The following is a 15,230-nucleotide window of genomic DNA, read 5'->3' on the forward strand; positions in this document are numbered from 1 at the left end:
CTGACTGTGGCCCCAGCCCCCTACCCCTCTGCCCTCATCTCCTCCCCGCTCACCCTTGCTGGGTTTTTTTTTGGGGGGGGTGCACGACTCTGTCAGGTACACGACTTTGATCTTCTTGGGGTCAAACTTGGGCAGCATGGTGGAGGCGGCTGGTGTCAGATGAACCCGGATTCGGGACAACTGAAGAAAGTTGCACCTTGGCCTCCTCCGAGCCGAGAGCCGAAAGCTACTTGCTGCTGTTGGAACATGCCAAGCCTGCCTCCGGCACTCCAGGGATTCTCCACCAGACCTGCTGGGCCTTTGGTCTCTGCCTGAATGCCACCTCTCCAGGGAGGCATTTCCTGTCCCCTCTGTACAAGGGCACCACCCTGATGGGTCTCCGGCCTCTCACCCTGCTTTATTTCTCTTCCTAGCCCGTTTCACCACCTGACACTCTGGAGACTCACGTGCTGTCTGCTCCACCCCTAAAGGTAAACGTGGGCTCTGATCCATTCCTCGTGACAGCTCCAGTCCAGAGAGCAGTGCTTAAGAAACATCCGTGGAGTGAGGCTGGGTATGAACGATGCAGCAGCTATTTCCTGGGTACCTACGATTCACCAAGCACCCTGCTAGGTACAGGGACGTACTGATAACTGGCCCCTGACATCAAGATTCTCCGTCCAGTAGGGAAGAAAGATGTGTAAGCAAATGACAGCACGTCAGCGTGATAAGTGCAGCAAAAGGCCGGGGGGGGGGGGGAGAAGTGCTCTGACGCAGCCCTAATTGCTGGACTACAGGGACAATCTAGATGCCATGGAAACCCATATTTATAATCTTCACAAATTTAAAACATTTACTCATTCCCTGAATCTCAGTCTTTGACTTCCCAGCATGAAGACTCCTAATTTTATTGGAGCCAATACATGTTGGAGTGAAAAGGATATTATTTCAATTCCTGGCTACGACATTTACTAGGTATGTGGCTTCGGGGAAGTCTCTCCCCATCTCTGACCCTCCGTTTCTTCATCTATAAAATGGGAACGCTAGCGCCTACTTGATAGGCTAGTTGTGGGGACTGAAACAACTGAGGCCGTGTAGGTTCACTGCCTGGCATGTAAAGTGAATTCTCTTATACATTCAACAAACACCTATTTGCATGGCGCGCACCGTGGTAGCCAGTTGTGTTATCGTGCCTTGACGTCTCATGGAATTACAAGTCCCCCACATTGCATGCCGGAAGGTGAGTGGACAGCAGCAGACCTCCCAGCAGGTCTGAAGGGCCGGAGGGAGGACCAAGAACTTAAGAAGGACCAGCGCTTTGCTAGGAGTTAGCTGGTCACAGAGAGAGGAATGACAGTCCAGGCAAAGGAGTAGGATGTGCAAGGCCAGGAAGGGGAGGCTGGGTGCTGGCCGGAGTGTGACGGGAGGAGAAGGGGGGTCGAGAGGGGCCAGAGAGGGGCTGCAGACCAGCCAGGCAGGACCTGGGCTCATCCTAAGAGAAAGGGGACACTCTGACCAGAGCTGCGTGTTGGGATCACCCTGCAAGGTCAGGTGTCCAGGACAGATTGTGAAGTGAAAAATGCAGCGGCAGAAGCATATGTATAGGAGACCCTATTTGTGTGGGGACTTTGATCCTGCTTGTTTTTTTAAAATATACATGACTTCACAGACATGCGCCTGAACCTGCACGGATGCTGTCTAGAGGGTGAGGTTGAAGGTGAACCCACAAGGGCCACAGGAACCTGTCCCCAGGTCATGTCCCCAGGTCACCCAGGGGGTCTCTGTGCCTGCTTTCCTCACCATAGTCAGGGACGGGGGACGCCCCTTGTTTGGTCACAATGAATTATCTCCTTCGACTGTTCGTGGTCTTTGGCCTGGGCTATGAGGTTGAGGCTGCCTTACTCAACTGTGCTGTTGTCCGTAAACCTAACTGTGCTGAGATGGACTCATCTGGCTACAAAATCGCTGGGCAGACAACAGCAGCAGCAGGATTAATAGCATTTTCAACTAATACAAAATCGTTTCTTCATTATTGATGGACAGAGAGATTCAAGAATTTCTCATGAATAGGAGCTCAATAAAAGAAATAAAGTGACGGTACCTTCCCACTCAACAATCAATACACAGTCTTTGGGACTTCCCTGGTGTCTCAGTGGTTAAGAATCTGCCTGCCAGTGCAGGGGACACAGGCTTGATCTCTGCTCCGGGAAGATCCCACATGCCGCAGAGCAATTAAGCCCGTGCACCTCAACTACTGAGCCTGCGCTCTAGAGCCCGTGTGCCACAACTACTGAAGCCCGCGCGCCTAGAGCCCGTGCTTTGCAACAAGAGAAGCCACTGCAATGAGAAGCCCGTGTGCCGCAATGAAGAGTAGCCCCCACTCTCTGCAACTAGAGAAAGCCCGCGCGCAGCAACGAAGACCCAACGCAGCCAAAAATAATAAATAAATAAAATGAATAAATTTATTTAAAAAAAATAGACACACTCCTTATCCTGTTTACATATACGCGTGAGGGCAACGAGCAGCCCCCCAGGAACCTGGATATAACCAGCACCCGAGTCTGTATCACGCAAACCCTGGCAATTAGGGGTTCACGTCTTTGTCTTATCTACTAGGTTATAAGTTCTTTGCAGGATGGGTGGGTGTTGGTGAACGTTTTTAGTTAACTATTTAAAATAAAGACCATCTTAGGAAATACGGGACATCTGAGCGCCGTAACCAAGCTACACTGATAATTAACGTAGGAAGGCGGTGGCGCCAGCAGGGAGCTTGGCCTCCCCGTGTCCCCAGGGGAAAGGAGAGTTGGGAGGAGACAGGCGGGGAGGGGCCAGAGCAAGGGGCCTGGGCTGCCATGGGTGAGGCCGCAGGACAAAGGCAGCAGCGGGCGATGGCCACCCGGCCCTGCTAACCAGCACGGAGGGGCTGCTGCCCCCGTGCCTCTGCTTCCCCTTCTGCCCTCTCTCCCTCCCGCCAGGCTCTCCACCCCGTAAATGACCCCCGCCTGCTCCGTGCCCTTCTCTGCTGGGCATCACATTGGATGAAATAATGAGGACTAACCCTCCCCCTATCTGCTTACGGTGACCATATGTTTTCAAACCAAGAATTAGGACGTACAGTCTGATGGTTGGACCGAATAGTCAAAGTCAGAACCATGCCGCAAATCCGAGCTAGACAGTCATCGTAAGTATATATTTTAAAATGGGAGCTCAGTAATAACCAAAATGAATCTCCAATTGGCAGTCCACGCAGGGAAGATGTTTCAAGCACAGCAAACTCTGGATGCCCTGCCCCTGGGGGCTGGCTCCACCCACAGGGTGCTCCCCACCTCTCCTCCCCTGGGCTCACTGGATTTTCAGCTACTGAGGTGTTTGCCCCTGCACACCCTGGGGTCTCCACACCCTGGCGAGGACACATTCTAACTCCCTCGTGCCCTCTGCCCCGTTTCGTAGCTAATGTGGTCGATTTATCAATTTTCCTTCCCACTTTAATGACCCTCTTTTACTTCTCAACACAAAAACATTTGAGGTCATTCCTGCCTCTGTGTTTGAATGGCTGCTCTTTCTCCTGTCTTATCCATTACAGCTTCTGCATGCAAACCACGCCTCGGTTACACAGACCTGGGAGCTTTTCCCTAAAGCACATGACCTGTCTGCCACCCGCCTTAAGCAAGCCCACTCTTCTGTTTTTCACTCCCTTCTTTTTCTGGCCAGCACATGCTGAGGGTTTAAGATTTGGTTCAGGGGTCACTCCTCCAGGAAGCCCTCCTTAACGGGTTTTTTCCCCTGTGCTCCCATAGCACAGTACCGGTCCCTCTACGGCAGCCAATCATGATGTGTTGAATTGTCTGTTGACCATCTGTGTCTTGGGCTGGACTGAGCTCCCTGAACAGGGCTCCCATATTTCAGCCCTAGCTTTTAGCCGAGAGTCCAGCTTATGACATGTAAGTGCACAATGCTTGTTTGGTGAGTGCAGGAGTAGAGTGGATGGAATGCCTGAAAGCATCCTGAATTCACTGTAATTTGGGTTGTTATGCCCCTTCCCACCCCTCCCTGTCTTGTGAGGAGGGTCTCCTTACTTCTCCAAGGCCTTTGAGGGGCAGAAGGCAGACCCAGCGAAGTGTCAGCAGGGAAGGGCCTCGGGGAGGGGAGGGCATCGCAGAGTTAAGCCCTGTCCCGGGAAGGGGAGAAAAGGCAAGCCCGAGTCTGCGGACGGAGCGCTCTGTGTCCCGACGAGCAGGACGTGCTGGGGCCGCAGGGCTCACACCCGCTACTGCAGCTGAATGGCTGCGAGCGAGGAGAGGGTAAGAGGGGTGTCTGGAGAAGCCAAGCGGCAGAGAGGTCATGATTTACCCGGAAGGATTCCTTCAGTCTCCGGGGGAACTGTCTCAGGCACTCTTCAGCAGTTATAAAGTAGCCGTCCAAGTTCCCTTTGGAAAGAACTGGAGTCTGAGATGAACTCACTTCTGGCCCGTTCATCTTAGGATCTGAAACAACGACATCAATCAGGGGACTTCCCTTAGTGGCGAGCACGGCTCTTTATTTCTATGTCAACACTTGACTTCTTCGGTCCCCAGGCCTGTTAGAACACTATACAGTACTACAACCCCACGGACTGAACCTAGCATGAACTCTCTTATGATCTTAGACATGTCCCAGTCACCACGAGAAGAACCTGTTCTCCAGACCACCAGGGCCATGCTCCTGCCCAGCACGTTTCCTGTCTGGCTCCTCTGTCCGTCCTCCAGGGCAGGGACCACATCTTGCCCATCTCTCCATTCCCAGAGGCAGAGAATGAGGATTCCTGCCTGTTCTGTTTCCTAGAATCAGGTCCTAAACACAGGATAGTGTAATTCAGTCATGAGGCAGGTCCTGACCTCCTCTGTGCTAGAGGTCTCTGGACAAGTCCTGGTCTTTTCAACAACCCTAAGAGGTCCAGTCTCTTCTTGAGCCCAGTTTACACACAAGGAAACCTATTCTTATGCCCATTCTCCAGATAAGGACATGGAGGCTCCCCTCCCCAAGGTCACGGGGCTCACAGACCTCACAGCTAAGCCAGGCCCCTCGGGTTCCAGAACCCAGCTGGCTGATTACTGCATTAGGCCCTCCCTCTCTCTTAAAACGGAGGAAGGAGGTGTAACCTCCACCTCAAAACCAACCCATTTCCATCAGGCTGTGACACTTTGAGTGTGGCCTTGTCTAAAGCCAGGCTACAACCTGGGACTTGGTTTTGGACGTGAATCTCTGCCCATGTCGCACCCACAGCCCCCCTGCCCCCCACGTGGTCTGCAGGATGGGCAGCGGGCAGGGCGTCTGGAGCTTGTGGGCATCCTTGAGTCCAGCCCAGAACCTGGCCTCTGCCTCACCCCCACCTGGGCCTGGAGTGGCCTCCCTGGGCTTCGCTATGCCTGGCAGATAACACGCCCCCCCCACCCCACCCCGCTGCTTGATCCCCTCTGCCGTGTCCACCCCCAACCCCCCAACGGCCTGGAGCCGCCATCTTCCCCCACCCTCAGCATCTGGCCATATGTTGGGGGGACTGATGGAGGGCAGAGAGGGGGAAGGAGGGTAGGGAGGAAGCTGCTGAGTGCAGTGCTCGCTCTGTGACAGGCTCACCACCCCGGGACCTCAAGCGAGTGACCACTCACCCTGGGCTCCGATGTCCTCACCTCAGCGACGGATGCACCCGGGCATCGGAAGCACTCGTTAAAATAAACGGGGGTTCCTCCAAGAAAGTCAAAACACGTAGCCAAAGAAAGTGTCAAAATCCTAAAATTCCATGGCTTCCGTGTTGTCTTTTTGGAGGGTGTGGGACCTCTCTCCCTTAGGATCGTCAAATGAAATCGGTGGGGGTGGGGTGGGGTGGCGGGCGGTGGTGTTGGATGGGTGAGGAGTCCCAGCGGCCAGCTTCTCTAGCGAGGCCCGCCGCACCGTCCAGTCATCTCCCAGGCCAACCCCGGGGAAGACGGCAAAATGCAAATAGGGCTCCGGGTTCCGCCCCATCCAGCCTGCAGTGCATTGATATATCCATGGAGTCATGCATATATATGTGTGATTTCTGCAGCTTTTCCAGAGGGCTTATTTGTCTACCTAAACTTCAGTAAGAGTGGAAACAAGGGAGGGGAGAGACGACAGAGCCAGGAAGCGGGAGGCTGGGTGCTGGTCATCCGCCTGCCTGGCGTGCGGCCGGGAGAGCAGATTAAGGAGCAGGTGGCGAACGGGAGGCCCCGCCTCCAGCCCGGACTCCACGGTGCCCAGCAAATCTCCTGACAACCATGTGGGTCCGGGACGGGGCTGGGGCAGGAGGGGAGGGACGGTGGTCGGGTGATCCTGGGCGAGTCACTGGATCTTTTAGCACCTCTGCTCCCTTATCTGCAAAAAGGGAGGAAGAACATTTGCCTTGCTGGTGCGTGGGTGTCACTAATCACAGATAACCAGCATCTATGCTCAGGAGGAGAACCTTAAAGGACACGAGGTGTGACTGGAGAAGCACAGGCTTGGGAGTAAACTGTAGAAACCATTTGGGCTCCTACTATTTGCAGAAGGCTCTGTCCGACAAAATTCTGCACTCACGGTGCGGCTGAGTGAAAAAAAAAAAGGCCAAAACACAAAGAAAAAGTTTTTTTAAAATGTCTGTTTCAGTCTTAGGACTCACACACCGTTTCAACATCTTAGCTCACACTACTTCAACCCCAGCAGCCTAGTGGCACTACTCAGAAAGACCGGCAGGGCCACGGGTGGGAGACAGGTTTGCACTTGGCCATCAGCTACCTTCAAATCCTGTTGCAAAATCAAGATAACTCATCCCTTCTTTCTTATATCCTAATTTTGCAGTTAGCAGAGCATACTGATCGTCATCCATCGGCATTCCGTTATCTTCCAGGACCTGACAAGGAAGACAAGCGAGGGGAGAGGCCGTTAGGTGGTCCCGGGGTCCCTGCCAGCCGAGCCCCTCCAGGCCTGCGGCAGGCTCACCACCATGGCCCCTGTGCTCCAGCCTGTGACTGTTACTTGTCTGCCTCCACCCAAGGCCTCCCTGCGGGCGAGGCCCAGTGTCCTGGGGTTGGGGCCCAGTGCCAGGCTTGTCTGTTGAGTGAATGAGTGAACAAAGAGACGGGCGGGTGGCCGGCCTGGCTTTGGTCGGTCGGCACGGCAGGCACTCGGGGCCGCAAGCATCGCTGCAGACCTTTTCCCTGGCCATGCCGTCCAGGTCTTCAGATTCACACTTGCTGTGACAGCAGTGGCTTTCAAGGCTCATAAGTGAGATTTATATTCACATATATCCTAGGAAACATGAACAAGATAAAGCAAGGCGGCTTGAGGAGGGAAAACTAGAATTTTGATCGAAGTCTCATGATGGTCCACAGTTCAAACAGTAAGTTACTATGTTTTTTTGCAGGGGGATCCATGGACACCCCTTTTTTCCTCTCCTGGTGTGATCCACTCACTGAAAGTTATCCGTGATCCCTTCATTCCAGTGCACATAACCTACTTTTTTTTTTTTTTTTTTGCGGTACGCGGCCTCTCACTGTTGTGGCCTCTCCCGTTGCGGAGCACAGGCTCCGGACACACAGGCCCAGCAGCCATAGCTCATGGGCCCAGCCGCTCCGCGGCATGTGGGATCTTCACGGACCGGGGCACGAACCCGTGCTCCCTGCATCGGCAGGCGGACCCCCGACCACTGCGCCACCAGGGAAGCCCCACATAACCTACTTTTTATCAACGGTTTCTACTTTGTGTGAATAGAAAATTCACACCCCTGGTGGGCAGGGGGTGGGAAGCAACTGAGGAAACACACTTCCCTGCATTGCAAACTGAAGCAGAATCATCTAGATGACTCTTCCCAGGAGACGACACCTTCCTAGGAGAAACTGATGAGGTGGGCTGTTTGAAGGGCACGTGACGCTGGCATCCCTTTGCCAGCAGTCAGTTAGTCAACAACCTGGGCAGAGCTGCCTGCCTGGAGGTGAACCTCCCAGAAGGGATGCTGAGGGGAAGAGAGGTGGGACCAAAGACAGCACCCCTGCTGTTCTCACGGTATTCACGATTTAAATGAGAAAACATGGCTTTCCTTCCAGAAAAGGATACTGAATCACAATTCAAAATGTGTCCATGCATCTAAGGGCCAAAGACACCCAGGAGGACTGGATTCTCCCAAGACAGATGCAGGAAAGCTGTGTGGGACAGCCAGGTCTGGAGATGGGTTAGAAGAAAGGCTGTGCCTGAGTGTTGGGGAACACACAGATCAGCCATTAACACGGGGATGATCAGGGGTTGTGATGGCACAGGGAGCCAGAGTAAGTTAGACAGCAGAGGAATAGCAGGGTTAGCACCACACTGACTGCATTCTGTGCAGGAAGCTGAATAGGGGAAAGGGAGCAGGAGAATGGGATGAGATAGTACCCATCACCACTACCACCACCATCATCACCAACTGTCATCACCATCATCACCACCACCACCATCATCATCACCACCACCACCATCATCATCACCATCATCATCACCATCATCATCACCACCACCATCATCATCACCACCATCATCACCACCACCACCATCACCACCACCACCATCACCATCACCATCATCACCACCATCATCACCATCATCATCAGCACCTTCGTCATCACCACCATCATCACCAACCGTCATCATCATCACCATCACCACCATCATTACCATCATCACCATCCCATCATCATCATCACCACCCCATCATCATCATCACCACCATCATCACCATCATCATCATCACCACCATCACCACCATCATCACCATCATCACCAACCATCATAACCATCACCACCATCATAACCATCAACATCATCATCACCATCATCATCATCACCACCATTACCATCATCTTCATCATCACCACCATCACCACCATCATCACAATCATCACCAACCATCATCATCATCCTCATCATCACCGCCATTACCATCATCATCATCATCACCATCATCACCAACCATCACCACCATCACCATCATCACCACCATCACCACCATCATCACCACCATAACCATCAACATCATCACCATCATCATCACCACCATTACCATCATCATCATCATCATCACCACCACCACCACCATCATCACCATCATAACCATCATCATCATCATCACTGCCATTACCATCATCATCACCATCATCACCAACCATCACCATCATCACCATCATCACCACCATCACCATCATCACCACCATCATCACCATCAACATCATCGTCATCACTGCCATCACCATCATCATCATCATCACCGCCATCACCATCATAATCATCACCACCATTACCATCATCATCATCATCACCATCATCATCATCATCACCATCATCACCACCATCACCATCATCACCACCATCATAACCATCATCATCATCATCACCGCCATCACCATCATCATCATCACCGCCATCACCATCACATCATCATCATCACGTAGCAGTGCCTACGCCTATCACATGCCAGACATTGTGCTGAGATCTTTACAGGTATTAACGTCTCATTTAATCCTTGTCATAAGCCATGAGAAAAGCACTCTTACTAACTCCATTTTAAAGATGTGGAAACTGAGGCTATGAGAGCTGCCCCAGTCACATGATTAGAAAGTGACAGACCTGGGGTTCCAACCCAGTTCCTCTTAACCCCTATGATGAACTCCACTGTTGGAATAAGGTCACTGGGGCCCAGGCAAAGAACAGGGCAGGCGGAAATGGATAGGAAATGACTGTAGGAAGTGGGGGAGGTGCTCCTCCATGGCGCGCTGGCACTCACATGTATCCGAACAGGCCACACAGGCAAAGGCTAATCTGGGTCTCGACAGAACACCTTGAGATGCCCTTGGGACACCAGTGGGTGAGAGGCCTCTAAGAAGTGGCTATGAGGCCACCTCCCACTTTCCCTTATGCCCCGGGAGCAGAGAAGAAACTTCTGGGAAGCTGTCAGGAGACAGTTTCTCCTCTGCTCCCTGGGGTCTGACAGGACAGGTGGAGCCTTGTGCCCCGGCCTCCGCAGACTAGGTCTGCAGAATATAAACCTACTTAGCAGCAACAGGGTACCCACAGCAGCAGTAGAGCCATCAGCCCCTGCTTTGGTGCCGCCATTTCTGGCGTGTGGGCTCGGACCAGGGAGCTGGCACCCCTGGCCACCTATGTCAGTAATGAGCTGAATGTGACAGCAGCTCACTGTCTTGCCCGCCCAGTCGGTCGGGCACTGGCCTTGGCTTGTCTTGTATGTGTGGTGAAGCAAACAAGCTGCAGGATGCGCTCGGTGTGGGATTGGAAGCTGAGCGAAAGGGAGGGCGATGCAGGTGCTGCGGTGCTGCAGGGGGCTCGGTGGAGGTGGGGAACGGCGCTGGATTCCAAGGCTGCCCCAGGGGCCCGCCTGGGGACCTGGGCAGGAGTGCGTGGCTGGGAATTCTGGAGGCTCTGCGCCATCTGCAAACACAGCCAGCCCGTCCCGCTCTGTGCAGGAGCCTGTCCCAGCTCGGGATGGAGCAAAAGCCTTCAGGCAGACTGCCGTGGCCCACGCACAGGCACCCAAGCAGCAGTGGGGCTCTGAAACGGATAGATCGGTGGCTTTCTTTGAAAAATTACTTTATATTTTGAAAACAATTATACATGAATTATTCATTGCAAATTCCTCCTGCTCAGTCCTTTCATAAAAACATATGTAATAAATAGTAAGAAAATGTCTGTAGGCAAATGTTTCACAGCCTGGAGGGAGCGCTGAGAAGCACGGGGGAGGCTGGGCATGCCTTAGGCAGCCTGTCCGGAGGTTGCAGGCGTGCCATCCCCTGTGGGCACAGAGCACCACCAAGGATACAGTGCCCAGGAGCGCAGTCCCCAGACAGGCACTAAGCATGTCACATACATCAGTGTGCCTCCTGCCCCCACCTCGCACCACTCATTCCTAGGATGAAAAGGGCAGCGAATCAGCTACACTTATCACAACCTTGGAGGCAATTTACAATACAATGTAAGGTGAAACTGCAACATTTATAAAACAGATTTTCAAGTGTTTAACCATTCAAGTTTTGTCCTTTGGTCTTTTCTAGGAGGCATTTCCCTAAGAAAGATCCTCAAAGAATAACAAACTGTGACCTGGCATATTCTGATTCACCAAACTGTCACTTCCACCATTCCCGGGACATCACTTAGATCGCAGACTGATTCTTCCACATTAGGCCACACCATTTCACGGAGTTGTTGCTGGGCTCTCTCGGTGGAGGCAGGTGCTCCCCGGTAGGTGCCCAGTAACTGGAAGTTGAGTGAGTGATTCAGTCTTTCCAAGTCCAGCTCCTGCAAAGCACCTCGTGCTTTGGGGATATATCCACCAGTCTCTATGTGAGTAATACTTGTTTGCTATGCCTCTGACATCATTTTTGTGGTGGTTTATCTAGGGAGTATAACACACACCCTTAACTTTTAACAGTCTATTTAGTAATACTGAACCACGTCACCTGAAATGTAGGAACCTTGCAACCATGTAGATTTGTACCCTGCCCCTGTCCTTTAAGCTGTAACTGTAGGTTTTTTGACACCTACATATATTCTAAACCCCACAAGACAATGTTAAAATGGTCGCTTTAAGCACTCACATGCACTTTTTTAAATTAATTAATTAACTAATTAATTTTTGGCTGCGTTGGGTCTTTGTTGCTGCACGCGGGCTCCCTCTAGTTGTGGTGAGTGGGGACTACTCTTCGTGGCAGTGCACGGGCTTCTCATTGCAATGGCTTCTCTTGTTGCGGAGTACAGGCTCTAGGCGCATGGGTTTCAGTAGTTGCAGCACGCGGGCTCAGTAGTTGTGACTCGCAGGTTCTAGAGCACAGGCTCAGTAGTTGTGGCACACGGGCTTAGTTGCTCCATGGCATGTGGGATCTTCCCGGACCAGGGCTCGAACCCGTGTCCCCTGCATTGGCAGGTGGACTCAACCACTGCACCACGAGGGAAGCCCTTAAATGCATTTTAATTAAGAAGAAAATAACCTTTTATATTTAATTGGATATTTACCATTTCCAAAGTTCTTTATTCCTTCAGGATCATCTGAGTCTCCATCTAGTATCAAATTCCTTCCCTTCCTTTAGCATATCTTATAGTGAAGATCTGTTTGCAAGGACTTATCTATGTTTTCTTTTAATCTGAAAACATCTTTATTTCACCTTTATTCTTAAAGGAGACTTTTGCTGGATGTGAGGGGTTTCTGTCTGTTTTTGTTTCTGCTTTCCTTTCAGGATGGTAAAGTTTCTGTCCCACTGTCCTCTGGCCTCCATCGTCTCTGATAAGGTGATGGTAATTCAAATAATTTTTCCCCTTTTAATGTGTCATTATTCACATGCTGCTTTAAGATTTCTCTCTTTGATTTTGGTTTTCAGTTTATCTATGACTTTTCTTTGTATTTATCCAACTGTGGGTTTTCTGCATTTCTCAAATTTATACATGTAAAGGTTTCACCAAAAATTGGGAAATTTCAGCCATTATTTCTTCACATATGTCTTCTTCCCTGGTCTTCCTTTCCTTCTGTGACTCCAATTATACCTATGCTAGACCTTTGATGTTGTTCCACATGTCCCTGAGGCAACTGTTCTATTGTGTTTTTTTACCTTTTCCTTTCTCTTCTTCAGTTTGTGTAACTTCTGTTGATCTATCTTCAAGCTCACTGACTCTTCCTTTTGTCATCTCCATTCTGTGGTTCAGTCCTTCTGGTGAATTTTTATTTAGGATATTCTTTTTTTCTTCAGTTCTAGAATTTCCATTTGGTTTTTTTCAAAAATTCTATTTCTCTGCTGAGATTTCCTATATTATCATTCATTATGAGTATACTTTCTTTTGCATCACTGAGCATAGTTATAATAGTTACTTTAAAGACTTCGAGTGCTAATTCTAACATCTGGATCATCTTAGAGTCTTTTCTCTTGAGAAAGGTCACGTTTTCCTATTTCTCCATATGTTGATACATTTGGATAGTATCTTGGACGTTATGAATGTTATGGTGTGGAGATTCTGGATTCTGTTACATTTTGTTTATTTGTTTGAGTAGGCAGTAGACTTGGTTGGATTCTGTCTGCTGGGCAGCAGTTTAAATCTCAGTTTGGTTCTTTTATCCTTAGCCAGGCTCCTTTCAGTCTGCCCCACTCTTGTTTCATTCAGGGTCAGCCAGAGATTTGGGCAGAATTTATAAACAGAATTTGGAGCATCCACTCTCTGGCTCTGTCCTTTACAGAAATCCCCCTTTACTTCCCAGTGGCCTTAGTCGCTCAAATCTCTCTCTGCTCTCTGGTTCTTCAGGCTGGAAAGACTGCTGGTTTTCTATCAGTGTTTTATCTACCTTATGCGGCACCAACTTTAGCCTTCACTCAGGTGAAAAGCTGAAAAACATGGGACCATTTCCCCATGCTATTCCCGTTTCCATGGGAACATTCCCCATGCTCTTCCCGTTTCCATGGGAATACTCCCCCATGCTCTTCCCGTTTCCATGGGAACATTCCCCATGCTCTTCCCGTTTCCATGGGAATACTCCCCCATGCTCTTCCCGTTTCCATGGGAACATTCCCCATGCTCTTCCCATTTCCATGGGAACACTCCCCTATGCTCTTCCCGTTTCCATCGAACATTCCCCATGCTCTTCCCGTTTCCATGGGAACACCCCCATGCTCTTCCCGCTTCCATGGGAACACCCCCATGCTCTTCCCGCTTCCATGGGAACACCGCCATGCTCTTCCCGCTTCCATGGGAACACCCCCGTGCTCTTCCCGCTTCCATGGGAACACCCCCGTGCTCTTCCCGCTTCCATGGGAACACCCCCGTGCTCTTCCCGCTTCCATGGGAACACCCCCGTGCTCTTCCCGCTTCCATGGGAACATTCCCCATGCTCTTCCCGTTTCCATCGAACATTCCCCGTGCTCTTCCCGCTTCCATGGGAACACCCCCGTGCTCTTCCCGCTTCCATGGGAACACCGCCATGCTCTTCCCGCTTCCATGGGAACACCCCAGTGCTCTTCCCGCTTCCATGGGAACACCCCCGTGCTCTTCCCGCTTCCATGGGAACACCCCCGTGCTCTTCCCGTTTCCATGGGAACACCCCCGTGCTCTTCCCGCTTCCATGGGAACACCCCCGTGCTCTTCCCGCTTCCATGGGAACACCCCCGTGCTCTTCCCGCTTCCATGGGAACACCGCCGTGCTCTTCCCGCTTCCATGGGAACACCCCCGTGCTCTTCCCGCTTCCATGGGAACACCCCGTGCTCTTCCCGCTTCCATGGGAACACCCCGTGCTCTTCCCGCTTCCGAGAGGCCCTCTCTGGCGTCTGTCTGCTTACTTCACTCTCCACGGCCTCGATTACTTATTTACTAGCTTGCTTCACATCGCCCAGGGTTACAGTTGGCGTTTCTGGGAAAGTTGGTCTGGTAGGAGCTCGTTCAGCCACACAGGAAGCAGAACTCCCTGTAACGCTCGCTCGCATGCTGTAGCAAGCGCGTCCTTAAATCACAGCTGTCACCAGCTCAGGGAAAGCCTTCCCAGTCCTTAGAGACAAAACTCTGTTTTGAGCGTCCACAGCCCCTCTGCTTGCTTCTATCATAAACAGTTGCTCATATGGGACCTACCACGTGGCAAGCACCTGACAAACTGCCGGTGGATAGAGAAATTAGCAGCACTTCTTTTTCACCTCTGTACCCCAAGAGTACCCAGTAGATGCTCCACAAATGCTGAACGAGAAGAAGAGGCGGGACGTCAGTGTAAGGGAACCCTGGACACTCGCCCAACTCCTACGGCATGAGGATGAATCTTGAGTCTGATGTGAGAAAGTCCACACGAGGCAGATAAGCGTGCAAAGTGGTCATCCAGCCTTGGCTAGGAAGTAGTTAGACTATCAAGAATATCGTGAGGCAGGACAAGAAGACGTTGTCCTGTGAGACGTACAAAAGGAAGCAGGAGGAAAGGGAGTCGGGCGAGGAACTGTGAAGTTGAACTTGTTCTTGAGGCCTGACCTACAGATGCTTCACACTCAGGTATTTCACTGCTTTGGTGCTGCATCAGCCATGACATCTTTATTGTTCTCCCCTTAATACTATATTTAGTAACATTCTCTTTTGAAAATGTCAGTCTGCCTCGGTTAAGGGGAACCAAGGAAAAGACTCATGTTTATACATAAGCCAGAGGTTTAAGGGACACGGCCCAAGGAGAAGGTAGAATTCACGTGCACAAAATCTGGAGACGGCTTTCTTAGCCATTCCCCCCTAC

General features: G+C 51.3%; 1 protein-coding gene across 1 annotated transcript in view; it reads right to left on the reverse strand.

The window, feature by feature from the left end:
* The window catches only part of EFCAB6 (EF-hand calcium binding domain 6), a 177,931-nt gene that overhangs the window by 84,954 nt on the left and 77,747 nt on the right, over nt 1–15,230 (reverse strand). The window contains 2 exon segments of the mRNA XM_033404957.2: nt 4,330–4,463; nt 6,748–6,862. Of these exon segments, the coding sequence (XP_033260848.2) occupies nt 4,330–4,463; nt 6,748–6,862 (249 nt within the window).

The sequence above is a fragment of the Orcinus orca genome, chromosome 11 (genome assembly GCF_937001465.1).
Source record: "Orcinus orca chromosome 11, mOrcOrc1.1, whole genome shotgun sequence".
In the NCBI taxonomy this organism is placed as follows: Eukaryota; Metazoa; Chordata; class Mammalia; order Artiodactyla; family Delphinidae; genus Orcinus; species Orcinus orca.